This window comes from Physcomitrium patens, chromosome 1 (genome assembly GCF_059467195.1).
Source record: "Physcomitrium patens ecotype Gransden chromosome 1, ASM5946719v1, whole genome shotgun sequence".
Classification (NCBI taxonomy): domain Eukaryota; kingdom Viridiplantae; phylum Streptophyta; class Bryopsida; order Funariales; family Funariaceae; genus Physcomitrium; species Physcomitrium patens.
Genome location: NC_143410.1, coordinates 10,197,638 through 10,224,194, shown reverse-complemented (window position 1 = coordinate 10,224,194; position 26,557 = coordinate 10,197,638). Strand labels below are relative to the sequence as shown.

Below are 26,557 nucleotides of genomic sequence, written 5' to 3'. Positions count from 1 at the left end.
ATAACTCATCTGCTATCATAAAGGAAATCAAGAACTGCAATAAAAGACACAACATAGAAACAATTCACATAATTATCTTCACTAAGTAATACATATTTTTCTAGAAATTCAACACCAATTGACCTAAAATCAATCATAACTATATAAAGACACTTATATTTATTTATTGATTAAAATCCCAAATCCCAAATCCCCAAGTACCAATTCCTCCCCCTCCCCTCCAAACTCTCCTCCTCTACCCATCACCATCAAATAAAGTTAACAATAAAAAAATAAAAATAAAAAATAAAAAATAAAAAACTCCACGCAAGACAAACAAAAAGAGAATGATGCCAACGGACACTCTCTCTCTTATAAACCAAAATTGTATTTCTTCGTTTACCAACCAAAACTTCAGCGAAAATCCAGACATGAAGCTCACAACCGACATCTCCGAGCCACAAAAGTGAATGAGCTTTACAGGAACTGGTAATATTGCTTAAGAAACACCAGTTTAGACAAGTGCAGCATATTTCTATATAGATAGATAGATAGATAGATAGATAGATAGATATATATATATATATATATAGAAACAGGTAGAGAAGAAAAGTATGACCCATCAATCAAAAAGGTGAAGACTGCTTCATCTCAACATCTTCCTGTTCCTGCTCCGCAACGTCACCGTCATCGTCTTCTTATTCTACAGCCACCATGGCAAGCTAGACTTCAACAAATCCAACAATCCATGGTGATCAGAATCTGCTTCACCATCAACATGTGGGTCGCATGAAGAATACACACACACACACACAGCGAGAGAGAGAGAGAGACTCGCAACAACAACACCGATAGTGTCAAGCGCCGCAGGAGTGTGCAGGGCTTACACTGTTGTTGCGAGGGATCGACAGTGGATTGCGAGCTAGGGTTTGCGATGATGATGATGGATCAGTCGATGTTTCTGCCGCAAGTGATGGCGTCTTGTGGGGTGAGAACGAGCTGGTTGTTGGGCTCTAGAGTGATCCCTTGCGATGCAGCGAAGGTGAGGAGGTCGGGCAACGGCGTGTCGTCGTCCAATTGCGGCTTCCGGGACAACACGTACAGGGACTGGAACCCACCAGCTTCGCCGTCGCAGCTGTACACGATTGCGGTCTCGTACTTTTCTCTTGCTTCGCCGCTCACGTAGATGATGCGGTAGTCGGCTACGGGGCCGCCGAATGAGACCGTCAAGGTGCGGTTTGTCACGGTGGCAGTACCGAGGATGGTGGAGAATTCGCCTGAGCTCGTGTTGTAGCCCTCGTTACGGACGCGGATGGTGTTCGCTTCGATGAGAGAGTATCTTGCGGTTATGCATGCCAGGTTTTGCTCTGTGAAGCTCTTGATGAGAGCTGTGCTTCCGATCTCGTACCACACGCCTAGGTATGACGGTAGGTCGACGTTGGGGAGGGCTGGATTAGCGCAGGTGGTCTGCAAATAGTGTAATTGTGTCCACCGTCTTGGTTAGAATGGCGTGTTTCGCTGAAAAAATAGACACATATGTACTGTTCTAAACAAATCCTTCAGTGCCCTTTGGTGTTGAATTCGGGTTTGAGTGTTGCACTGTCGTGAGCAATACTAGAAAGTCTGATTCAAAGAGTGCGGAAAGGGCGTCCATCCCCATAATCCCGACAGGAAGCATCCAAGTTGTCGGTAGAGTTCATCAAAATTAAAAGGCAAACGGAATTAGAAATTCGTGAACCACGAATTGGCAAGCACATCTTAGACACACTGAAACGTTTGTCGGTAAGCTCCACCCGACTATTTCATTCACAGCAGTTTTAAAGAAGAACTGAAGAAAAACGAAGCAGCGCTACTTGCAGGAGGAAACCACCAAACATTTCTATGGAGAAAGGTGTCGACATGAAAACCAAGCATAACTTGCCTGGAGAAGTGACCGCCTTGCGTCAGCTCCCCCTGCGAAGCAAACCACCACAGCAACGACTAAAAACAGCCATATTGTGTGATACGGCGTCCGCTCCATGTTATTTGGAATTTGTACACCACCAATCACAAGAGAATCCTCACACGATCTGGAATTTGAAATGCTTTGGTACAACATCTGTCTTCACAAATTGAATTCCTACGCAGTGAGTGTGTTTGCTTCAAATTTATAAGGAATCTTAGGTGTTACTTGGTCCAGAGCTCCTCGGTCTTTCGAAGTGGACTGCCAGATGGCAATTTTGGTGGTTTGCCTGGTTCTGCGTAGACCAGTCATTACCGTCCAACCAGGATGTAGTGCGGAATTTTGATGAGATTGTCAACAGTGTCCACCGAGCAGACGCGGCATGCAGTCAAAAAGATTTTAAGATAATTTGGCTCAAGGACAAGCTCCCAAAACAGGTGGGCGGATGGATAAACCCACAGCAGCTCAACAGTAGTGGTATCATCGAGTACCAGCAGGAAGTAGGATTCATGCATCCTTCAGTGGAAGAGCCAAAAAGTTCACACAATAATAATATTAAAAAATAAAAACGAAGACGCAACCATTCCCTGTTGAGTGAGGAATTCTATGAGGGTGCCCTCAGTTCAGAAATCAGGAGCACCAGCAATCCTGCGGTGAGATCGGCTTACCTTTTTCCCACATAGTATAGGTACTACAGAAAGTTGTCGCTGCTGAAACACGGCACCTCGAAGACCATATGATGGTGGCCACTTTTGTAGGTGGAAAGCTCACCCCGCCTCTCTTTGCGAAATGGCTCTCTACTCTGAACGCAAGTCTGGGAGGAGGCTCAGTCATGGCTAGTGATGATTCAGGCAAGGGATTTTTTGCTTAAAAGCTTCCAGCTCGGAAGTCGCACGCCAATTGCTTGTGTTGACTACATATCGATTGGTTGGTGTCCTCTGTATATTTCAGCAATGGACAGCCACCTTCGACTCTACCACGCACAAAGGTATGCTAGTACCTACTTGGATAACTTTGAAAAAACTTCCCGTGCAATTCACCTATGTTGCATCCACCATTGCAAGCAGTCTCGGCAAAGTGCTTGCAGCTGATGCGGGTAATACTTTTTTTGTTGAATAATGCTTTTGTGTAGTCCTTGATACAACCAATGGCTGGTAAACAGAATTGGAAATTGAAGATCACATTAATCAAAGGTTAATTACCATCCTGGTAGACTATACCCATTTACCAATCAGGTGCAGACTCTATCTCACGGTGTCCTATAAAATTAGAGATTGCCCACACCGATCTGGAGCGGGTCAACACATTCCACGAGATGAGCGATCCCCAGACTGCGATACAGGAGGCCCTCAGCACAAGCCAAGTCCTTCCTCGACATATGCTAGAAGAGGACTGCACCCACGACATGCACAACTTGATAAAGACGGATTTATAACAGTCGGCGGCCGCGGTCATGAAGGGAAGCCATGGACACCGCCACAGGCCAAGCTTCCCTTGGAACCGCTTCCCACGACAGCGACTCTGCCCAGCCTTGCAAACGAAGTTCAATCCAATGTAGGCAATGTCAACATTCATACCCCACCAACGGTACTCGAAGATCCCGCTACTACACTGACTACAAACTTACCACTCCGGGATGAGCCCTTATATACTATGTCCCCTACAAATTCTACATCTAACTCTATGTCCTCTGCCCAGGTCTCCCCTATCGGCTCTCTTGACGTTGTTGAATCCGAACCCGCCGTAGCAGCGCCGTTTGAAGGCCAGCCTCCACCACCACAGCAGGCTTCCCTTCATCCAGCGATAGTCTCTCCATCAATAAGCCCCTATATCAACGTTATTCAAGATCAAGCTTTCCTTCATCTTGCACTGGTCACTCCATTTGCAAGCCACCATGTCAATGTTACTCAAGATCAGACCCCACTGATGGGTCTGACCGCATCCCCAGTACATCTCTTCCTGCTTCAACGACTAGAGGGTCAACAGGCCGAGGATTCCTGCCCAATTCCCATCACCGCAGTTGACATGCACCTAGCGAGTTCTTTTTCAGCGGCACAACAAGCTCAAGCATTCACGTGGGATCACCTACCACACATTGATTTCAATGCCAACCTTGCTATAGCCCCACTACGACAATGGTTTACATAAGCAGTTCCTGGCTATAATATAGATGGCTCGGAGGGTCTTAGGAAGAGGTGGAGTTTGCCCCACTAGTCACTAGCAGCGGTGTTATCATGAATAATCAAGTACTTTGGATCCAATTTAGTGGTCTTTCAAGGGGTGATTTGGACATTCTCAATTTGTATGCCCCAATGAGCAAACCATGTTTTGGAATGAAATATCATTCTCTTTACCACTAAACTGTTGTTGGCAATTAAGTGGTGATTTTAATATGGTGGAAAAAACAATTGATATAACCTCCCATTGTAGTTGCATTTTGTTGGTGGAAGAAAAAGCTTTATAGGAACAACTCAGAAATCAATTTAATCTTGTTGATTGCTCCCAATTCCAAGATAAGCTATGTTTTTCATAGGACAATAGAAGAAAAGATGGAAGTAGAATTATGGCACATCTAGACAAACATTATATCTTAAGTCATATTAATCCTAGCTTATGGGAGGCTATGCGCAATTACAAAATTTTGGAAGACTCAACACTCTTTGATCACTTATTAGTTTGCATTGAGCTTATTTTAGAGGATGTAGTATGCAACAAGAGCTTCTTCAAAATAAATACTTCTTATTTACAAGATCCAACTTTAAAAGAAATAGTAAAGCATATTTGGAAAGCCAATTGTTGTTCTTCATTAATCTTTTTTTTATTAGGCTTAGACAATTTATACAAAAATATAAAGCTTTTAGCAAATAAAAAATGGATGAATTTCATAGGCATGAAAAATCCTACTGCTTAGCCTTCTACTTAGTCCAAGAATTATTACAAAAAGATCCCTATAACCCTAAATTACAAAATTCGGTATAATCTTGCAATGAAGAATTCTTTACAATGGAAACTTGTAAGAATATAGGGAAATAGATTTGATTGAAACTTTGATGGAAATTTATAGGCAATTCTATGAATAAAGAGTTTTTTTTTATTATTATTTGTAAAAGTTCTATCAAATCCAATATTACTGAATTGCTAAAGAAGTCATGCACTAGCATCACAAGACATATTACAATAATATAGGAGTACAAAGAATACTTCTCTACATTATATTATGAAGTGCCTCAAATTGCAATAGAAATAGCAACTGAAGGAGAGATCTTGGAAGCTCTTCCAAACAAATTTTTCTACTTTTGACTAAGGAATTAAAGAAATACATGTCAACTATGGAACTTTATTCACCTATTAGTTATATGGCTATAGAATGGGCTTTTGGACTTGATGGTATAACACTTCAATTTTTCATAGACTATTGGCAAATCATCAACTCAAATTTTGTACAAATGGTCTCAATCGCAATTAATTAGGAGTCATTTCTAAAGTGTGTAACTAAAGGCCTTATTATTCTTATTCCAAAAACAAGAGATAAATATATCTTTGATAATTGGAGACCTATTACCTTCTTTAATGTGTCATACAAAATTTGTACAAAAATATTACAAAAGCAACTTCAAGATTATTGTAGTAGTATTATATCTCATGATCAAAGTGCCTTCTTTTCAATCATTTTATACTAGATAATATTTTATTAACACACAAGACTTTGACATGGACTAAGAAATCTAAATAAAATTCTATTTTCTTAAGTTAGACTTTTCTAAGGCATATAATAGAGTTAATTGGTAATTTTTATTTAATACTATGTCTATCTTAGAATTATACTAAGAAATTTTCTTTTATTGAATACTATGTCTACCTTGAAATTTCTCCAAGAAAATTTCTTGTCATTGATACTATATAGGATCAAAATTTGATGTCGGTGAATTTTTACTTAATTGTATTTAGAAAAAACTTACATTTTGGAGCATAGATAAGCTTTTTTAGATGAAGGATAACTAATTGTTAATCAAGTCTTACTTTTAAATCTTTGGTATTTTATTAGAATATAAGTGGGTTCCAAAAAAATTATTAAGAAAATTAAAAGCCTCCTGCAAAATTAGTTATAGACTGGATATGAACACAAAATTTATACTTGAGTAGCTTGCTATATATGATTTACAACAAATCCTTAGGGAGATTAAGTCTCACAAATTAAGTCAATGCAATGAATATTTTACTTAACAAATGGATCATTTGTACTTGTGAGCCAAGAGACTCTAATCTTCAATTTTTTTTGAAATATAAACTTTCTTAATTCCAACCAAGACACAAAGACAAGTGGCTAGTTAATCCTTTATGGTTCCTTAAATTAAAATCATTGTAGTTTTTCCAGTTCCAAAATTTGGAACTGAGTTACTCAAGCATGGAAAAAGATTGTAAGACATCTCAAAATAAATATCCAACCATATTTGAAGATGTTTTAAATATTGAACTCTGATACAATCAAGAGTTTTAGCAATCCATTTGGCTTGCTTTTTCTTATCATTAAGCCTTACGACAATTTAATTGTGGATTACAAAGAATTAATGATTGTTGGTTCAAACTCTCAAAAAGTCTATTTTTATAGAAAGAAGCTAAATAATTTTTTTTCTCATTGAACCCAAAAAAACAAGTTGAGAAATAATTTGCATAGCTAACCAAAATTCATATGATAATCAACTTAATGCTAGAGTCATAGCAACTAGTGCTAAGAAATGGTTGGGTTTGTTTTTTTCTTTGATGGATCTAACTCCACGTTTAATCTTACATACAAGATAAAGTTTTTTTTCCACAATGTGATCAAGAAATAAGGCTCCATGCAATAGACATTTAGAGAGATCTATTTATTATTACAACAATCTGACATCACTTATCTAAAGTCTAAAACATTAGACTATGGTTTCAAACCTCAATCATGGAACAATGGCTACAAGCAACCACAAACATTGAAATCTTCCACCTTCAATGTTTTCCATGACAAGTGAAAAAGCAAGCCAAATGTCTAGCTTGAGGTCATCATTAAAAAAAAAAAAAAAAAAAAAAAAAAACTTCACTTCTTCTATGGTTTGATTGATGGGCTCAAGTTTGATCTTATATGGTACCAATGGCAAGAAAAAATCTCTTTTTTGGATTTTACCACTAATGCAATAAGGGCTAATCTAACAAAGCCAAATAATCTGGTGGATCTACATGCTTCTAAATGGAAAAATCAACTCTCCTTGAATATCAAATTTAATTGGAAAAACACCTCGCACAAGCGTTGTGCATAAAAGGAAGGAGCCTTCATATGGAGTATTTATCATAAAGCAATTGCAATCAATGATTGGAGGGCAAAATTAAGTCCAATGTAGACATGTCATGTCTATTCTGCCCCAACATCCTAAAGACTATCTTGCACAGATTTTGTGAGTGTCCAAAGGCAATACATACATAACAATGGTGTAGCTCTCTTCTTCATGCACTAGAAAGGAAGCCAAGTACTCCTGTGAATCCATTCACATTTGGTAGGCAGCAATGCTTGTTCTCTAAACCTCTATGTAAGCAATTTGGAAAATTTAATATCATTTGGACATTATTATGAAAGGTTATCCTATAGGAACTCTGATTTGAACAAAACACAATGGTATTTAATGCCAAAGAATGGTCTTTGGAACAAACTACATCTAGGATATGGTAACATCTACATGATTATGGTAGTATTGAATAGAGGTTTAGAGAACAAGGGTGATGAAGCCCCAATAGAATTCATTTTTAAACACTTTGATAATACTTGGGAAAAATAAACTAGGTGCTCTGCACCAGGATAAGGAATAGAATATGTTAGCATAGTTTTAGTTCTCAGCTTCTAAATTAGCTTATCTACCCAAATTCAAGGGTTGTGTTACTACTTTTATTTCGAATCACTAGTCCAGGTCCGTTGGTCTGGGATTTTTTAACTCTATTCTAGACTGGTTTTGTATTGGTTACTCCCTGCAATGAAATTTAGAATATGTTAGCATAGTTTTAGTTCTCAGCTTCTAAGTTAGCTTATCTACCCAAATTCAAGGATTATATTACTACTTTTTATTTCGAATCACTGGTCCAAGTCCGCTGGTCTGGGCTTTTTTAACTCTATTCTAGACCGGATCTGTATTGGTTACTTCCTGCAATAAAATTTATTTTCACTTGTGCCAAAAAAAAAAAAAAAAAAAAAAAAAAAAAATGCACACTAGATAGGTTTATGCTAGGTATCCTTTTCATAAACATTCCACTACAATCTGAATAAAATACGGAGAATCAATATACTCAAGATCGATTCTACATTCACAGCTAGGCAAGAGAAATCAGGTGAAATTTAATGAATTGTAGTCTCTTCGACATAAGATACAATTTTAGACTATCTGTTCATGAAGAACCACCGTCTCTACACTCTGCTGAACGCTACATGAATACTTTTCATGAAGCTTGGCTAGAAAGCAGCCTCGCAGGCACACGGTTCAATCTCGTACCAAGGTCCCACCATTTTACAAGGGACATCACTACACATGGATTTCAAATTTTGCTGACATGTGATAATAAAAAATAAAAATAAAATAAAAAAATTGAGACCAGCAAATCCGATGGAGGTCCTAACCAATGTGCGGCAATGCGTCCGACATGTTGCTCTTGTAGCTGAAGCCGCTACTGTGCCAATGCTTGATGGTGGAAACTACGGCCAGCGTGTAGGCGGCAAGGTTTACCAGCGAGCAGATGGCAACAATGAAAATGGAACAGATCTTGGTTCGCAGCAAACTAGGAATGCGGATAGACTTGCCGAACATGAGGAGCGCGATAACCATCTGCAAGAAAATGCCTATGGCGAAGAAAAAGCTAGGCAAGGAGTCGAAAACATTCTGCTGGATGACATGCCAAATGGCCACAACGGAGAGAGCCAAGAGAATGGCGAGAACCAGTTCCGTACAAAGGAGGGTTTTCATTTCCACCGTAAATTCATCGTTTTCGTTATACTTGGTGTCCTTGCAAGCCTCAATAACGCTTTCCTCATGCTCAGAGGATACGTGGAGGAGCAGTGGGTGGTGGCAGCTGCTAGCGATCGTGTACAAGCCAGCTTTCACCAAGACGATGAAGCTCAGAGCCATGCAGATTCTCTCGATGGGCGTTACTTTTAGGCTTTGACTTGCGCGGGATACGACGCCAAAAATGTATCCAACTGCTTGCGATGCTGTAACGGCGATTGCGAGGCCACTGTAGCCGTGCAAGAACCGTAGTTGTTCGTACTTGGGCAGCACATTTGCTCGAAGAAGAGCTTCCTTGCCTCTGTCGTTGAGAAGCACCAATGCCTCGCTTTCACGCCGATTGCCCACCTCAAGCGGTGTCAGCAATACATCAATACTGTAGTTTTGCTCCGTGTGCATTACCGGAAACCTTGTGGCGGCGTCCTCGCTCATTCCCAACAAGACGTCGCATTGTGCGATGATATTGGCGGAATTACTTCTAGCCACAGTAACCGTGGATCTACCGAGCTTCTTTGTTAGATTCATGCCTACAAATGCCTTTCCAAGAACTTCGATTAAGCTCCAGACGGGCATGATCGGGCCCGCGACGAACACTAAAAGCAGCCGCCATGCAAACTCCGAAGAAGATGCGAACCCCCAAGCATCGGTTGTCAAACTCAAAAGCGTAACAATCAAACCCCAAAAGTTGGGCGCCATCTCGCGAGTTTGATAGCACAGCTGATTTTTGTCATCGCACAGATTCCTCTGGAAAGCTGCATTATAATCTTTACCAGCCACTATTTGCGCGAGGCTCACAATCAAAGCCACACTCAGGATCATGTCCCTCTGCTTTCGCCTGCCCCTCGGAAACTGGGTTGCCATCGCTGCTCCTCTACATGACCTATGCCATACGATGTAAATGATTTACACCTTGCAATAGAGAAATTGTAGGAAAACTAACTAGCCATCATGAATAATCAGAGCACCGTGTCAACACATGCAACTCTACACAAATTTAATAGACAGCGGTGTACCTTAAACTTCCAAATGCCCCCATCATTGTGTTTGGCGACAACGTCTTCAAAAGGAAGCGCGCAGAGCAAACCTAGTCCACTCTGATGCTTGTCAACGATGATTCACTCACCGACAAACTGGGACCACAGCCACTGCACCAGAATCCATACCGCAAGCGGAGTAGGAATACTTCCTGGTGCACAATGCGGTACATTCGTGAAACCTCTCCCTCAGCATTGCCTTTCTCAGGTGGATCTCCACAGTTACAGTCTCTACAAAGACTCCACCGTAAAAGGGGAAATGAAAAAAAAAGAAAAAAAAAAAAAAAAAGAAGAGAGAGAACGACCGATGTGCTTCCGATCTACGCACCCAACTGAAAAAGATTGCAAGAGCTTTTCGCATACATCAACCACCACAATCCAGGGACAACCACCTCGCGAGAGGCACAAATCACACACTCGTTAAACAAAATCTCTGTTTAACACTCAAGAAACCAGATATCAAGCCGGCATTGAGTGCACAAAGCGAAACAGTTCCTGCAACCCAACCGCCGGTGCCGATTGCGGAGTCCAGGGTGGCGCAGCAAATCAGCAATAGCCCTGGACCGGACCTTCCGCATGCTAAAGGTCATTGCTGCGAATCCGACACCCGGAAGCCCATGTACCTTGGGTCATGGGACGATCCCGAACTACAATGGTTGCGGAAGCCACGCAATTGGCTCGTTGAGCGCTCGGATGTCGCAATCTGCAACTGGGTGGCTAAAAATAAGGACACCTAACCGGAGGTCCGGGGAGAGCCGACTTGCTCACCTGGCAACTATGCTTTAATTGGTGATTCCACATAGCCGCCGAGTCCGCTGAAAGCAAAGATCCATGCTCAACGACCTTGGCTCGCAGTCCTGTCAGCGCCACCAACACTGGCATTCGCACCAAGTGGAGGAATCGACTATTCCCACACATTCTCATACGGATAGTTCCCATGCTACGGCGCAGCAACGATTCTATCTCTCCCTAAAACCACACTGGATTCCTGCCCTCCATTCCTCCCACAACGGTGCCCGCAAACAATCACACCAGTAACGACTCCTCAGCGAAACTTGAACTGTTCATCTTACGTGATCTCTTCACAGGTACTGCGGCCTATTGCGATCTCAACAACATGCGCAACATGCACACTGGAGTCACGCTCAAACAGTCATATTCTTTGTCCGTCTGTGCGTCCGCTCAAGGGTGACGATGTGGGTCAGGAGCACAAAGTTTTCCTCATCTCGGCAGCGTCCTGGCATTTCCATTTAAGAAGAGTTCCGGCGCCATCGAAGCTGATCTGCGGCTTGCACGAGGGAGCTGGAAGCGGGCTTTCTTCGGAAGCAAGGACTCCATTCCCAAGTCCCCCCCTCCCCCTCCTCTGGGGGTGTAGCGGTCATGTTCGGCGTCTGATCGCGGCCCCTGACGCTACTTTGGAAACTTTACGGCGTTTGCATCGCGGCTGGCATCCATCGCTGGCGGCTGACCCGTTCAGTGGGCACGATCTAAAGGGGAGACCAGTATAATGGGTTTTATTTTAGACAAGCAATTTCCATCTTTGGCACGCTTTAAATTTTTTAGTTTTCTATTTGGGTATGTGGAAGATATAACATGAAATAGAAAAAAAAAAGTAGTATAAATAAGGCTTGTCTATTTATCTTTTAAATGTGGCTATGAGGTCTTTATTGTGTCTTCTGCATCTAAGTGTTTAATGTCCTTGTTAAGATATGGTTGTAGAATATAATCATGGTCTTAAGTTACAATGTTGTTACTTGATAAATTTGTTAGTGTAAAGCATTTCAATAGGTTCCCTTACTCAAGTTGTTCATTAAAGTACTATGGATTCTTTTAAAAAGTATGTTTATTACTTTTAAAAAAATTTATCATTGGTAAATTAGTGCCTTCATTATTTTGATTTTTTTTATGTATAATACATAATATAAAATCGAGTGTCCATGAACCGAAATATTCAACTATCTATGAATGAAGTTTTCAATATCTCGTTGAATTTCAAAACATCTTGTATAATAAAACAATAATAATCAACTCACATTCACATCACATGTGAACATTAAAAATTTGTCTAAAATATAAAAGAATTTTTCTTGAATAAAATCAAACAACATAAAATTAAATATATATATATATATATATATATATATATTTTGCCAACTCTTTTTTTTACTCGTTGAAATTTCAGAAATTATGAAGTTAATTACCAGCTTAAAAATTAAACCACACAAGTTGAATTCTTGAACTAATTAGATGCAGTTGAATAATCTATGCTTAGAAAGCTCAATAAAATAAAATACAATCCTGAACAGAAAATGCATACAATCCCTCTAGTGAAAATCTATAAATGTGTGTATATATATATATATATATATATATATGTATGTGTATTTGTTGTGATGAAATTCAACTGAATGCAATGCTTTTTCCATGGCATTAACGGCAGCACAGCACAAGAGCAACCCCACTCCAGATTCACTTCCCTTGCTTGCCTCAACTTTTCATCACCATCTGGTTTCCAAGAGGCACACGTTGCTATGTTGCCATGAAGCCAAGGTTCCTGTGAAGCTCTTCCATGCAGCAACAGTCAGAAAAAACAGCAGGAATAACCCACAAATACCACACACATTCAATCAATGTATACAATCCAACAGACTCACTGCAGGACCTTGTTGTTGGTGTCGGTAGTGAAGACACTAACAAGAGGGCGAAAACTGGGCACTGACCAAGCAAAAGTTTTCCATTCAGTGAAACAAATCCATGAGCATCGACATAAGTCTGCACACCGGAAGCTACAAGTTTACAAAAAATCAACAGCAAGCTTTCATCACCAGGTCTGGAACGTTGAACCTGTCGAGGCTTCACATTGGATGCTTTTGCACAGATGGTGCTACAAACAATGAAGACCTCGATGAGGGGTCCGTTGCATTCGGTTTATACACATGATTACACACCAAACATACTTATGGTGGGACAAAGCCTTAAGAAAACCCCTTCAGAAATGACCTCAATCTCTGGAATTGTGGAGACTGATATCCTGCATATGACCTATTGTATCACGTGATTCTTTCCACCTGAGAACAATAATCCAGAAACTGTAACATGAAGAAATATTGCAAGTTTTGGCAATCAATGGTAGACTTCCACGTTTAAATCCGCACACTATCTCTAGTAAAGTGAGAAGATTAGACAGAAGATGAGAGCCACTGAGGAGATAAGCCTCGCTCGAGGCTTTGTTGCTGAATTGAAGTTGGACGAAGGTGTAAGGGGACCGGTACCGTTTTGAAGAGGGGCTGAATACGACACTGGGGACTCGGCAACCGATAATGCAGGACTGGGTGGTAAGCTGAGTGCACCTGGTAGAGGAGCGACAGGGAATATGGGAGATAGCTGCGTCGATAAATTGACATCTGTTGCACCTCCCAATGGTTGCCAGCAGTAGTTATCTGATCATACAATGAGGGTTATCGTAAGAACAAAGCCTCAACTGCTAGAGTCATATCTGTTAATTGGATCATCGATCAGAAGCTAGGAACTACTGAAGCTATACACTGAGTTTGATTATACAGAGATCTAACACCCTGCATACCAAATCATCGACATGGAATGTTATACAAGACACTTACTGTAAAGAAAATTGTACAAAGTGGCCGGGTGATCCGTGATGAAGCCATTTACATTGTATTCTCCGACAAGAGAATTAATATGCAGAATTGGGTCCGATCTATAATCGATAGCGCGGCTATTGAATTCGTTAGACAGGAAGTAATAAAACACTGTCATGTTGAGTGACTGTGCGGAGCGCACCACGGATGTCGTTGAAGACAGGAAAGAGGATCCGAATATGTCAAGAGGATCGACAAATCGACCATCCAGTGCAATGGTATCTGCGAACTTCTTGATTTCCTGCAGGACAAGCAACAATCCGAACATTAAGACGATGTGTTTCAGGAGAAGAGATGAGTATGCCCATGACATTGAGGCAAGTTCAAAAACAAAGCCTCAACCAATAATTTTATAGCTTAGTTACGTTTGCAAAGACTGCACAGTTAATCGAGGAACCATACAAGAATTCAAAAGATAAAGTTTATGAAGGGGACCATGATACAAAGTACTGCTGGGGAAAACTAGTTGGGAATTTAGAAGACTATATTGAATTCAAGCAACATGTACAGGAAACAGGCGACAAAGGCGATATCGTTTGATCAGCTGGAAAAACACACCGTGAGTACAGAAGTCGTGATTGAAACAGGAGACTTTTCGTCGTACTGAACAACATACACGCGCTTAACTACAGGTATTGATGATTGAATTGCAGCCAAAGCTGAACTGTCTTCTGAAGCGACGAAGACTTTGTGGCTGCCATTTGTAAGATTCGCTTTGGTGAGGGAGGCCACAACCGCATCAACCATATCCAAATTCTTTTGAGTGCGCAAATAGTGGGCGTTCTGAGGTTCAACACCAAAACATCTCTCAAGCAACAGGTGTGAATGCATCTATGTTTAAACCAGTAACCCAGTGGAGAAGTCTTCAGAACAGAAGAGAATCACAAGATATTGACAATTACATTGGAAGTTACTAAGCCAAGGAATTGGTTGATATAAGACTCACCTGAAGATTCACATACACACCAACGCCTGAGTTTTTTTTGGCGAAAACCAAGAACTCATCCAAAGTCAGCACGCCTTCCTTCCCATCGTTTGAAGGGTCGCGTCTGACAAAATACTCAGACCAAGGACTGTACATCTTCGCTGCGAACAATCACAGTGCTGAATATGTAAGTGACATGAATACAAATATACTACCTTCGTTGACGAAGGTTTCATGACATCAAATGGCGTACAAATATCTGGTAACAAGTTCAAGATCAGTACTTTATTCACACTGATCTACGTCTTGAAATCTACATCCACTCACATTACTGTGTGCTAAAATTTTGATAAGAAATAAATATGGCAAACTTATGTACTCCCTAATTGGCAATCAGAAGTGCTACTTCGTAGCTCCTCAATTAGGTTCAAAAAAATAAAAAAAATGATGCAAGTAAACCATTGGATCGGCATTATTGCATGTCACACCTGTCTTAATTGTTCACAAATAGCTCATAAGGCAAAGCGACTCTGACCTTACAACCAGCATAACTGGACGAGAACACTGGCAGTAAAAGTTTGCAGACACAATACCTCCAAATTGCAATAACAAACTGAACTAGAAATTACAGATGACGCCTCAAACTTTCCGCTGGAACCATAGATGGGTTTCAGGGTTACAAGGAAAAAAAAAACATGCTGGAATATTACATACCTTTCAATGTCCTGATATCTTTCAAGGGTAGATCGAAGGTGAACACTCCTGATCCAAACTCGGGATAGGATGCATAATACTGTTCATACAACACTGAAACACTGTCTATATTGGTACTCTTAATTAGGTTGACGTCTTCTCGGCACACAGGCACTCCATCTTTAGTAATCTGCACTGTACAATCGATGTAATCCGCACCATCATTAATAGCTGCCACATATGCAGGCAAAGTATTGCCGGGGAAGTCTCCACTTGCACCATTGTGTGATAAAATAATAGGATTCTGCACTGGTATAGTGGAAGCTGCACAAATGAAAAAGATCACAGATATTGCACTTTTAGAAATCTGCCTAGTGGATGTGAAATCTGCTGGGTGTACTAACCCAACCTTAGTTTGATGACACCATACCTAATTGAAGGAACGGCAATAAAAAATGAAAATGTTCAATATAGAGAATGATGAACTCCTGGGAACAGAAAACATATGGTCGAGGCTCTGACTAAATCAGCCCATTGGGAAGTACTCCTCTCTAATTGAAACCCCTGGACCTGTTTAACACCATAATTGAGCAAGAAGAGCACTCTTGAAATAAGCCTCTTATGGTGGCAGTCTCGTCCTCTACTAACACTGCAAAGCTTCACTTCAGGCTAGCAATAGGTAGCTTAAATCTTACCAAATGCGTATACACAATATTTAAAAACGAATTGATAGTGAAAAATATGTGAAGATGGTACGCTAAGAGTCTACAATCTCCCACACTGTTGCAACTTCATGTAAGGCGCGTTTAAAACAAATACATTGATGGTAACCTTGACAATGTGACAAAACACAAAGTGAATAATCTACCTCTGAGAGTTGAAGGTGATTTATAACCACGGGGGTAGCAATCTGCGGCAACAATTATGAGTAGAACCAGTCAATAAGCAGAAGTTAGGTGAGTCTACAATACACTGCTGACAGTTTAAACTAATCACCCTACAAAACGAGCTCTGTATTCTAATTCGATTATTAAGTTTGTTATTTGTGTTCCCCTACGATTCTTCGGTTCACTGAGTATAATATTCTGCGATACAAATGTCCCGGAAGTCTATAGGTGAATGCACTCACTTATTGCTTCAGCAGCGGTGGTTGGGAAATCTGTTAAGACCCCATCCACAGTGAAGGTGTCCCCCACGTAGCTCAAAACTTCAAGAATAGGATCAAAACTGTAGTTATAACTTGATGGAAAGAAATCGTTAGCAAATCCATAAACAAAAACTTCCAAGCCCGCCTTGTGTGCATCTTGGACAAGAGTGGTAGCAGGTGCTGAATAGTAACCGTAGGATGTGTCGTTTGTAAACGTGATTATTGGATACACGAATTCTTTAGGGACTAAAATTCCTTGAGCATAAGTAGCAATGCTGGGCAAATCTTTAATGATTTCTCCATACGTGGTGTTTGTGCTCTCCTCGACAAGGCCAGCGTCTAAAAACTTCAAGACAAGATTTGTTTCACTTTTTAAGGCAGTCGGTTTGAGCAATTTCAAAATGCCGATCTCAGTAGCAGACAGATATTCTGGTTCATATTCCTTCAAAAATGTAGTCAGATAACTGGCAAGACTGTTCTTTCCTGGATGTTGCTGATAGAAAGTTGGATACTGCAAACAATTAACGATTCGTGTTGGTTGACAATTCACCATTTGTGGAGCAATGAGCTCTTCTCTTGCACAGATAATCATAAACAGATTCACATAATTACTCAAAATGCTAAGTTCACGGACGAAAGACGAGAACTCGATCACAAAGACTTTTACGTTGAAGATGTTTCTTTAGCTGGGTCAAGCTGTACCTCAACATTTAACCAAAAGAAAAGCCCATATTGTGCTCCGTTGGCGGAGTTTAGCGCAGTGCTTTCAGGTGTTTCGGGAGTAAAATTTTCATCAAAAACAGGTGTGCGCGAAGGGTTAGACTGAATCGCTGCACAGACGAACGTTAGCTTAGAACACTGGATAGATCATACCAGCAATGACGAAATTTGCTCTTATTAAAATTTTAAATATTGCTTATATATTTTAAGTATCACACTGACAAACAAAAAGAAAACTAATTAGAACCATTACTGCTACAATGATAAGCACCGATAATGATGGAGGCAAATTCAAGCACGTTGTGCAAGAAAAAGCTCTACACTGATCAATCCTTTACCGTAAACTTTGCATAATTATGTCTAAATATCAGGTGACGTATGAAACGATGAGACTCTAGATGATAGCTCAATCTGCGAAGAAATACAGGGTCTATGCAGCACATGGACTCAATGGTGCAAAGAAACACTAATTAGCATCTGTTTCCAACTTAAAATGGCTAAACCTTAAGTTGAAAAGCTTGGGATTTACCTGTAGTTTTGTTAAGTTCTATCGAAGTGAAATCAACTGAAAAATACCCAGTCCTTGATTCTCTTCTCATAGCATAAGTGCTCATCACGGTTGCATTTGACACGATATTTTTTAGATCGGTTGAATCACTCAAATTCCAGCCAGTGCGACAAATACCAAAATTGTCCTTGGTTAACTGCAGGTCACACAATAGTGCCATGGGAAAACTGGTGCTGTTGACAGCATCCGCGTTGGCTAAAAATGTCTGATCTGGGAAAAGGCCTGATGTACCACCATTCGCTATTACCAAGGGAGGTCCTTCTGCATCGCATCAAAAGGCGGATTTAATTGTCGGAAGAGAAGGACAGGGGACGGTTGACCAGACACTATAACTTATATTTATTAGTCTCCTTAGCAGACGAAGTCAGAAATTAAGGTCAGCTACGCTTGAGAAAAGAAGAGGAGGAAGTTATACAGAAGATTGTTCAAAACTGTAAATTACTTAGAATTCAACTGTTTACAAGTGTTATCCCAGGTGGAAAAATACTATTAGTTTAATAATTCTTGGAAACCGTAAGCTTCCTTGATTTCTACGAAGAGAAAGAGAGAAAGAAGCATTCATATCGTGGCAGACTGTGAACGGGTGTGACAGATCTTCCTTGATTACTGAAAACTCAACCAAAACTAAAACTTTAGTAAGAAAGTGGCTGTCAAGTAAAATTTATCCAGTCCTCCTTGGACACTTGATTAACATGCTTTCCACAAGAGAGACAACTGAATAAGGGTAGAAACCAAGGCCTTCTGCAAAACGAGTTCCAGACCTAAACGTATCCGTCATAGACAGTGGTCTTGTTCCAATTAAATATTTTTTTTTTAGCAGCAACAGGTGTCAGTGGTTGGGAGCAGAATATATATTTTTTAAAGTGTAAGTAAATTAACTGCTCGTTGAAGACACAACTTCGGCCAGTGTACTCCTAAACTAAACTAAGGTTAGACATGATACGCTGACTGCTCCCTCAGCTGTGACAACAGTTCAGGTAAGTGAAGCGCTCGCCATTACCAACCAGCAACAAGCCTGCTAGCTCTGCATTTAAATACATTACTACACCGACTCCCGAGCAAATATGACGTCCCCTTTGCCTGTATCACTTCACACTCCACTACGCACAATCACAACACAACCCCGCCTCTCACACTAACTGCCTCGCACCACCCACACTCGACAGCACGCCACCAAATCATAACTGTATTGCTCCAATCCGCAGCTCACACCCCAATCCAAACCCAATACACACACTATCCGCTCTTCCAACTCCTCGAAGGTCCAGAACCTCTACCCAAATAAACAACAAGGAGCGGCCCCCTCCACCTGCACCTCCACCCTCCCATGCTCCATAACCTATCGCCAACCTCACAACCCACAACCTTCACAACCTCCATCTATTCCAAATTGACCCAAAATAACCAGCTCACGCTGCCTCACCAACACCACACCACACTCCAGCGCGAAAACTTACTCGAGATTGTCTGCCACCCGAGTGTGGCATTGAACGCAACACAAGCCGGAAGCACCACCAGAAAATGCAGCACCACAGCCACCACCACCACCATCTCCATCTTCATTCTCATCATCGAATGCTGTCGAATGTCATCAAATGCCGCAGAAAAGCCCACAACACAGCTCGAAAGCTGGCAATCACATACAGCGAGCGAGGCGCACGCAGCGTGAGCAAAAATCAGCGCACCGTCGCTGTAAGCGCGGCTACTCGTGTCACACTCTCTGGGGTCCCTCACTGTGGGGCTCTCTCTCGAAGTCAGATGGTCTTCATGACGACGCTGCGATCCCGCCCAGCCCGCCCCGGCCCGGCCCTTTCTGTGCACCAGGGCTGGGGACTCTGCCATAAGCACTAGCCCGTGTTCCCCGTTGGCCCGCCTCCGTTCTCGTTACCCTCCGTCTCCGCCCCCTCCGCCTTCACACCGTGGCGTCCCTATTACCGTGGCGTTCTTTTCCTTGTCCATGTCTGTCCCATTTTTTGTATGCTTTTGTGTGTATGTGAGAGTGAGAGAGAGTGAGAGAGAGTGCGAGAGTGTTTTTTCTTCTTCCTTTTTCGTTTCTTTACTTTTTTTTTCCTTTTTTATTGGGGGGTGTGGTGAGTAATGGTGATATGAAAATGGCGGATGCTTCTTTCGTTGCAAATACCCATTAAAAACACAGTGGCTCAGATTTGCACGTGATCTGTTTCAGATTTGATCAGCTTTTCAGTTCTTTCTACTTTCTTGCTGTCTTGCTCTCTGGCTTCCCTCTCCGTTTGCTTTTTTATATTATAATTATAATTTTGATTTTTTTATTATTCCATTTTTCCAGGTTTATTTTTCTGTGGGATGAAGGTGAAAGTTTGGGAATAGAATGTGTTCTTCACTTCTTGTGCAGGTTATATCTATATATCTATATATATATATATATATACATATATAAGTGACTGCAAAAATAATGGACAGTGGAATTGTGGAAAATCTGTACTTTTTATATGTTTTTTCCTGATGTAATAGATGACAAATATACGTCATGTCATCTAGCTTCTCGTTTTTTTTTTCTTTTCTTATTTTTTCTTTTTACTTTTTCCCCCTCATAGTAAAATTTATTAAGCTCGTGTTTTGTGTGTTGCATTTGCAACAAGAGATACTAGTGAATTAAATTACATATTAAATTTTGAATAATAAAATAATGGAAAAGGAGCAACATAAACACTCACAGCAGCAGCATGAACAATGAGATTGCCATGCAAAGCATGCATGCAATATTATTTGATAAAAATAAAAATAAAAATAAATTAAAAGATGCCACCCAAGTTGACGTTAGAAATGTGGGTTAGAAATGCTGGAAGATAAATCGTGAAGAAAACAACACTAATTCAGCTTGAATTCCAAAAAAAGCAGTAAAAACTTTTTCACTTCCAAAATGCACCGCCGAAACAAAATATAATACAAACTGTGGGCGTTATGCAACATTTTGTTTTAATTATCAATTGATAAATAATAAGAACAATAACGACCACCTTCACTTGTACATACAATCACCTTACTTATTCACATCAGCCCAGATTCGAAGTATATATATATATATTAAAAGAATTTGATATTGACTGAAATTTTCGAAGCAGTGCTTAATTTGAGATTATTGATTTTATTATTATTAAAACCACATATATGCAGCGAATCAAGTACCCATTCAATAGTTAGAGCTTACACGTGTCCTTTACACGTTTCATAAATGCCTCCCCCCAGTTAAATTATATTGTTTTCCTTCCATTGTAAGTTAAATTTTCCCCGGGCAGGGTGCCCGAACCCTGAACGAGCATCATAATCATTGCGATATATTTTTGCGTGGGGCCCACTGCATGCTAAGGCTGTGTATGCCATTGGTGGTGAAGCGCGTTCACACCGGCACAGACGAGGCTTGCTTAATTTGTACCAGCTCAAGGCCGGACGGCCATGGAGCTCAAGGCATTCCCTGTCGTACTCCGTGGTGATGGGACAGAGCCCACAGTGATGGGGCGCCTTTGAAGGAGTCAAATCACTCAGTCCATGTTGGCAGCAAGGCCTGCAATGCCGCTGCATGGACCAAGGATGGACGGACAGAGGGACGAACGAACGAAATGACGGTTGGACCGACGGACGGAGTGTGGATGATTAGATACCAAAGTAGATGAATGTGTGGATATCATGATAGTGGGATTGTTCGTGGTTGTGTAACTTCAAAGCTCGATCGTGGGACCACATATGGAGGTGGAGTCTTAGCAAAAAAATAATAATTTAAGACGTATGAACCAATTCTACATGGATTGTGTCCTTTTTTTATTTGAAAAATGGAGGTTTACAACTCAAGCTATGTTTGTTTGGTTTAAATACACTCATTAGATTTTTTTTGTAATATCCAGAAAAATGTATTAGACTTTTAATAATAATTGTGAATTATATTGTAACTGTGTGTTATGCACAAAAATTCAAAATTTGTGGCTTTTATTTTATTTATTAAAATAAAATTTAAATAATGTAATTTATATTAATATTTATTAAATTATTTTTAAAAATAAAATTCAAGGATGTAACTTTATTTATCAATAAATTATCAAAACAAAATCCGGTCATCTTGGAGAAAAAGAAAACTTACTATACTCTTCTTTATAGAGATTACTACTTATAGTTTCACCTATGTTTACTCGTACTAATTTATTGTATACATATAATGAAAACTTATACAGTACGGAACTTTAGTATTGTAAGAAGAATACAGGCCTATATTGATTATTATGAGCGACGGTTACGGTCGGCTGGCATCTGCCACCGAACTCAAGAAGTAGTGATGCTAGTCGATCAACTTAGTGTAGAACATCACTCGAATTACACAAGCTGGGAGAAAAGAGAGCTTTAAGCCAAAAATGGCGTGCTTGAGGGGCGGAATACACTGTCTCTTGATTGTCTCTTGAGTAGAAGTTTCGTATGGTCTCCAGAGATTCTAGTACAAGCCCGCGTGAGCAACCTCCGCCGAGGAGTTTGTAGTTGCTACTCAGACGTCTGGAACTATGTGGGTATTGATTATTCAGCATCTAGATCCAGATCTGGAACCAGATATTGAAGTTTGGGACGTTCTAAAGTAAAATTCAGAACCTCTCACTAAGCTTGTATGCGTCGGTGGACTTATCTGATTATAAAGTGCAGAATCATGCCGGAAGAGTTCGCATCTGGGTCTGATATTAGAAATTGAGGAACTGGAAGTGTCTCAGGGATCACTGCCGTTATTGGATTTTGCAATAACACGTTAGGGAAGGATTCCTCTACAAGTTGTACCGAATCTGTAGTTTGACTCGTCGTCAAGACGTCAGTCCGGGTTGAGAACATCACCCTCAGTCTCGGAGAGCACGCCTTACAGCAATAGGAGGTTTAGACTTGATTTAGAAAGGTCGGGTCTACTACTGATTATGGCTATACTCAAGACGTGAGATTGAAGTCGGACTCGCAAATGAGATTGGCTTAATAGAATTACATGAAGGTCTGAGCTATCATAGTTGCATAATTTATTATAGATAATAATGTATGCACATTGTTTATCCATTCCAGGGGGTTGTTACTGAACACACAACTCTACGACTGAATGATTATACCGTTTCATCTGATTAGAGTTACTGTTACTATATTAGTAACTCTATAATCTAATACGCCCTCTTAACTGTATCACGATGTCGCTGGGGTTTCTCCTCCAAGAATGCCAAGTAACGGTAGGTGCTGGGCAAGCTTCGGCCCAGACAGAGACTTTGTGAACAGATCGGCGCGCATATGGTGAGTGGAGCAGTGTCGAAGCTTAAATTTTTGAAGATTCGCGAGCTGTCGAATAAAGTGGTACCTAATCGCGATGTGCTTCGTACGAGAATGGAACTTGGTTGTGTCTACCAACGCAAGCGCTGACTGGTTATCACAGTGGATCTCAGTGGGGTATTTCAAAGTTTCAGTTTGGTGTAGATCGTGGAGCAGTTGACGAAGCCAGTCTAGTTCGGAGGCGGCCGTCGCCATTGCCATGTACTCCGTCTCTATGCTGGAGAGGGCCGTCGATCGGTGTCGAGTGGAACTCCAGCCGATGACGGCCTCCGACAAAATAAAACAGTATCCCGAAGTGGACCGTCTTTCATCGAGCTCCCCTGCCCAATCTGCGTCGCTGAACCCATACAGCGGCGCGGGCGTCGAAACAGAGCGTCGATATTCAATGTAATGCGCCAAGGTCCCGCGGAGATAGCGAAACGTATGTTTACATGCACGGATACGGGCAGAACCCGGGCCGTGCATGAATTGTGCGAGAACACTTGTGGCAAAAGATATATCATGCCGCGTACAAATTGCGGCCAAGTTCAGGGACCCCACTGCATTTGCATACAAGAATTCGGAGCTGGGGCGGCGGTCTTCCTGCGTGGAGTGGCAGTCCGCGCTGGACAGTCGGGTTCCAGGAGCCATTGGAATAGAGACTGGTTTGGAATCCAAAAATCCAAACTCCAGCAGCTTCTGTGTGAGATAAAGTTGTTGTGAAACCCTGATCCAACCATGTCGACGATTTCTTGTGGTTTCAAGGCTAAGAATATGATGCACTTCGCCAAGGTCGGAGAGAAGAAAGCGAGAGTGCAATTGTTGTTTAATAGTGTGAAGCAACAGAAGGCTGTTGCTTGCAATAAGAGTATCATCCACATATAATGTGAGAATGGCAAAATCGGAACTGCGATGGAGATAATATACATTGCCATCGGCTGTCGAATTGATAAATCCAAGAGTAGCCAAGTATGTGTTAATCACCTTAAACTATTTGCGGGGAGATTGTTTTAGCCCATAGATTGTTTTATGAAGACGACACACCATTCGGGGTTGTGGAGGAGTGACACCTTCCGGAACTTGCATGTAAAATTCTTCTTAAAGAGTGCCATTTAAAAAGGCGGTTTTAACATCCATTTGGAGTACATGGAGGTCATGTTGAACAGCGAGAGTCAAAATAAGGCGAATGGATTGAATCCGAACAACGGATGAAAATATTTCAGTGTAATCCAAACCCTGAATTTGGTTGAAGCTGCGAGCCACAAGTCGAGCTTTGAAGCGGTCCACGGTCCTGAAATTTTTAACTTGATTTTAAAAATCCATCGGCAAGTAATTGGCTTCCGATAAGGAGGAGGATATGTGAAGGTCCACGTAGAATTTACTACAATTTAATTCTTTCGCAATAGCCATCTTCCATTTGGAAGCCTCCTGAGAATTGAGTGCTTGCACATAAGTTGCGAGTTCCAATGGGACCTCTTTGACTAAAATCAGAGCATGAGGAGGACGTCCTGATTTTTTAGAGCATGACTTGAGTGTCTCTGGATTGTAATTTTCATCGGGGTCCCTTGGAGGGGAACCCCTTTTGTTGTGCTGGTAGACTGGCGGAGAGGGACATAGGCCACATCAACTGAGGGTATTGTGGTGAGTTGGTGCAGGGTTTGGAAGCTGAGGATGCTTGCCAAGATGTGGCATTAACTCCAAGTCCAAACATGGGTCATGCCAAATGCAATGTTGGGCTTCTGTTTGTGCCAAAGTTCAAATGGAGTTGTATTGGGTGGAATTGCTTTTGTGGGGCAGCAATTTTGCAAATAAGTTGAACAAATGACTGCTTCATCTCAATAAGATTTTGATAACTTGGATTCATGAAGAAGACACTGGGTAGCATTAAAAAGAGTGTAATTTTTTCATTCCACAACATAGATTTGATGTGGAATGTAAGCAGTGGTGAGTTGAAGTTGTATGCCATAGGCCTCTAAATATTGGTCAAAATCAAATGATAGATATTCTCTTACTTGAATGGAGTAGAGAATACAAAGTTTATATCTCATTTGAGTTTTAGCGTAAGTATAAAAAATCTTAAATACATGGAAGATCTTACTTTTTGGACAAAGAAGTTGGAGCATGGTATAGCGATAAAAATCATCTATAAAGGTAATATAGTATTCATAGCCTGAAAAAGTTGATGTTATAATATAGCCACTTAGATCTAAAGTGTACCACTTTAAAGAGTTGAGTAGCATGAGTTGTAGCAACTTTAGGAAACTTAATTGTCGTTTGCTTGCCATGAGTACATGTGGAACACACTTATTAAAAAACATGTTGTTGAAGGTATGCCAATGATAGCTTGATTTTTAGTTAGTTGTTTTAAGTAGCTTGTGCTAATATGGTCCAATATGCAATGCCATATGTTAGAGTTCTTAATGACTGGAATTACATATTTCATAGATATTTGAAGTCATGTTAAATTTATAATGACTTAGAGACTCCAAGTTTTCCATAGTTGTCATGTCATGGCCGTTGTAGTTGTGAACTCCAAATAAAGCTGTGTCATGGACATATACATGTAAATCAATAATTACCTATATTATTAAATAAAAATAGATAAAAATAGATTAATTCTATAATATCTTTTATAAAAGCATCCTAAAAGCTTCATAGATATTGCTTTGACTTTATAAGTGTATATATTTGACTTTTTAGATTAAAAACATAGTCAATAAGTTGGCCATGTGCCATAAGAGTGAAGCCCTCTTCATTCTTGTCAATTCCTTTCTTACTTCTAATCTATATTTAAAAGTCTCTAGTTTCCTTGTCTTTTGGCAATAGCTATTCTAGTTTCTTTTTAATATATATATATATATATATATATATATATATATATATATTACTTTATTGATATTTTATTACTTTTTTTTGACACAAATTTCCTAGATTTATGCATCTTCTTCTAATTCATGTTGTTGACAGATTGACAAGAGTACATTTACAATATTAGAGCTTTGTCTTTTCTTGATTAAGAGTAGATTAGAAGTTGTGGATTATCTTCTTCTAAACAAATTTTGTTCTTAGTATCTTTTTTGTTCTCAAGTCCCCTTTTTTGCTTGTCTTGAGCAATATTAGATAATTATTTTTTAAGTATTATCATGGCAGAGCTTCTTGAAATAAAGAGCGCAATAATACAAATACAAGAGAAATTGAGGAAGTTAATGCTTATAATGCATCAATTGTTAGGGACATAGTCCTTAGAACCTTCTAGAGACAAGTTTCTAGAACCTTCTAGAGACAAGCTTCTAGAACCTTCTAGAAGCAAGTCTCTGGAACCTTCTAGAAGCTTCTTAGTTGGTAGAAGATGTTGGGGACATAGTCTTTAGAACCTTCTAGAAGCTTCCTAGTTAGTAGAAGTTGCTTGAGAAGCTTCCTAAATAGAAGTATATATTGGAATCGAGGCTGAAGAGTTCTTTAGTCTCGACAACACATCTCTTGGAGCTCTAGCTCACCTCTCTGGTATTGTTCTTGTATTCATCTGATTAATCTAGTTCTTGCCAGTTCTTCTTGAACTTCTTGGTAGATATCAAGTCTGTA

The 26,557-nt window shown here is 40.4% G+C and overlaps 3 protein-coding genes, 1 long non-coding RNA gene and 1 pseudogene across 6 annotated transcripts; all 5 read right to left on the bottom strand.

Moving 5' to 3' along the window:
* Positions 1-450: 450 nt before the first annotated feature.
* LOC112288626 (uncharacterized) lies at positions 451-2,088 on the bottom strand. Of its 3 annotated transcripts, none has more exons than XR_002971633.3 (3): positions 1,901-2,088; positions 867-1,446; positions 451-706 (listed from the first exon to the last, which is right to left on the bottom strand). XR_002971633.3 is itself a non-coding variant. In XM_024533022.3 (2 exons), exons 1-2 carry the CDS (start codon positions 2,075-2,077, stop codon positions 928-930), a joined length of 696 nt encoding a protein of 231 aa, XP_024388790.1. In that variant the 5' UTR covers positions 2,078-2,088; the 3' UTR covers positions 451-927. The 3 variants fall into 3 exon arrangements, 1 of the variants encoding a protein (XP_024388790.1); XR_002971634.3 differs by having other exon boundaries at positions 451-701; XM_024533022.3 differs by having other exon boundaries at positions 451-1,446.
* A 47-nt stretch (positions 2,089-2,135) lies between these two features.
* On the bottom strand, positions 2,136-2,805 carry LOC149989864 (uncharacterized). The gene is made up of 2 exons (XR_016502591.1): positions 2,590-2,805; positions 2,136-2,216 (listed from the first exon to the last, which is right to left on the bottom strand). It is a non-coding gene; the product is annotated as an uncharacterized LOC149989864 (long non-coding RNA).
* Positions 2,806-8,252: 5,447 nt separating this feature from the next.
* LOC112280255 (uncharacterized) lies at positions 8,253-10,383 on the bottom strand. Its single transcript, XM_090249666.1, has 2 exons — positions 9,951-10,383; positions 8,253-9,817 (listed from the first exon to the last, which is right to left on the bottom strand). The coding sequence occupies exons 1-2, from the start codon at positions 9,974-9,976 to the stop codon at positions 8,551-8,553; spliced, it is 1,293 nt and encodes a 430-aa protein (XP_090105792.1). The 5' UTR covers positions 9,977-10,383; the 3' UTR covers positions 8,253-8,550.
* Positions 10,384-12,802: 2,419 nt separating this feature from the next.
* LOC112292393 (glycerophosphodiester phosphodiesterase GDPDL7) lies at positions 12,803-19,525 on the bottom strand. Its single transcript, XM_024540826.3, has 10 exons — positions 19,141-19,525; positions 17,645-17,944; positions 17,098-17,225; positions 16,378-16,906; positions 16,117-16,158; positions 15,270-15,572; positions 14,577-14,716; positions 14,189-14,413; positions 13,592-13,871; positions 12,803-13,411 (listed from the first exon to the last, which is right to left on the bottom strand). The coding sequence occupies exons 1-10, from the start codon at positions 19,523-19,525 to the stop codon at positions 13,134-13,136; spliced, it is 2,610 nt and encodes an 869-aa protein (XP_024396594.2). The 3' UTR covers positions 12,803-13,133.
* Positions 19,526-22,855: 3,330 nt separating this feature from the next.
* On the bottom strand, positions 22,856-23,626 carry LOC141045774 (secreted RxLR effector protein 161 pseudogene; annotated as a pseudogene).
* Between the last annotated feature and the right edge of the window lie 2,931 nt (positions 23,627-26,557).

What these genes read in the sequence shown, in the direction of transcription:
- LOC112288626 (XM_024533022.3), bottom strand. Translation starts at nt 2,077, where the DNA reads ATGTTGTACCAAAGCATTTCAAATTCCAGATCGTGTGAGGATTCTCTT. An exon ending in CAAGGCGGTCACTTCTCCAG is followed by an intron (nt 1,447 to 1,900) that starts GCAAGTTATGCT and finishes CACTATTTGCAG; the next exon opens with ACCACCTGCGCTAATCCAGC.
- LOC112280255 (XM_090249666.1), bottom strand. Translation starts at nt 9,976, where the DNA reads ATGATGGGGGCATTTGGAAGTTTAAG. An exon ending in GGGGCATTTGGAAGTTTAAG is followed by an intron (nt 9,818 to 9,950) that starts GTACACCGCTGT and finishes CGTATGGCATAG; the next exon opens with GTCATGTAGAGGAGCAGCGA.
- LOC112292393 (XM_024540826.3), bottom strand. Translation starts at nt 19,525, where the DNA reads ATGGCAGAGTCCCCAGCCCTGGTGCACAGAAAGGGCCGGGCCGGGGCG. An exon ending in ATCACCTTCAACTCTCAGAG is followed by an intron (nt 15,573 to 16,116) that starts GTAGATTATTCA and finishes TCATTTGTGCAG; the next exon opens with CTTCCACTATACCAGTGCAG. An exon ending in AGATATCAGGACATTGAAAG is followed by an intron (nt 14,717 to 15,269) that starts GTATGTAATATT and finishes GATTGTTCGCAG; the next exon opens with CGAAGATGTACAGTCCTTGG.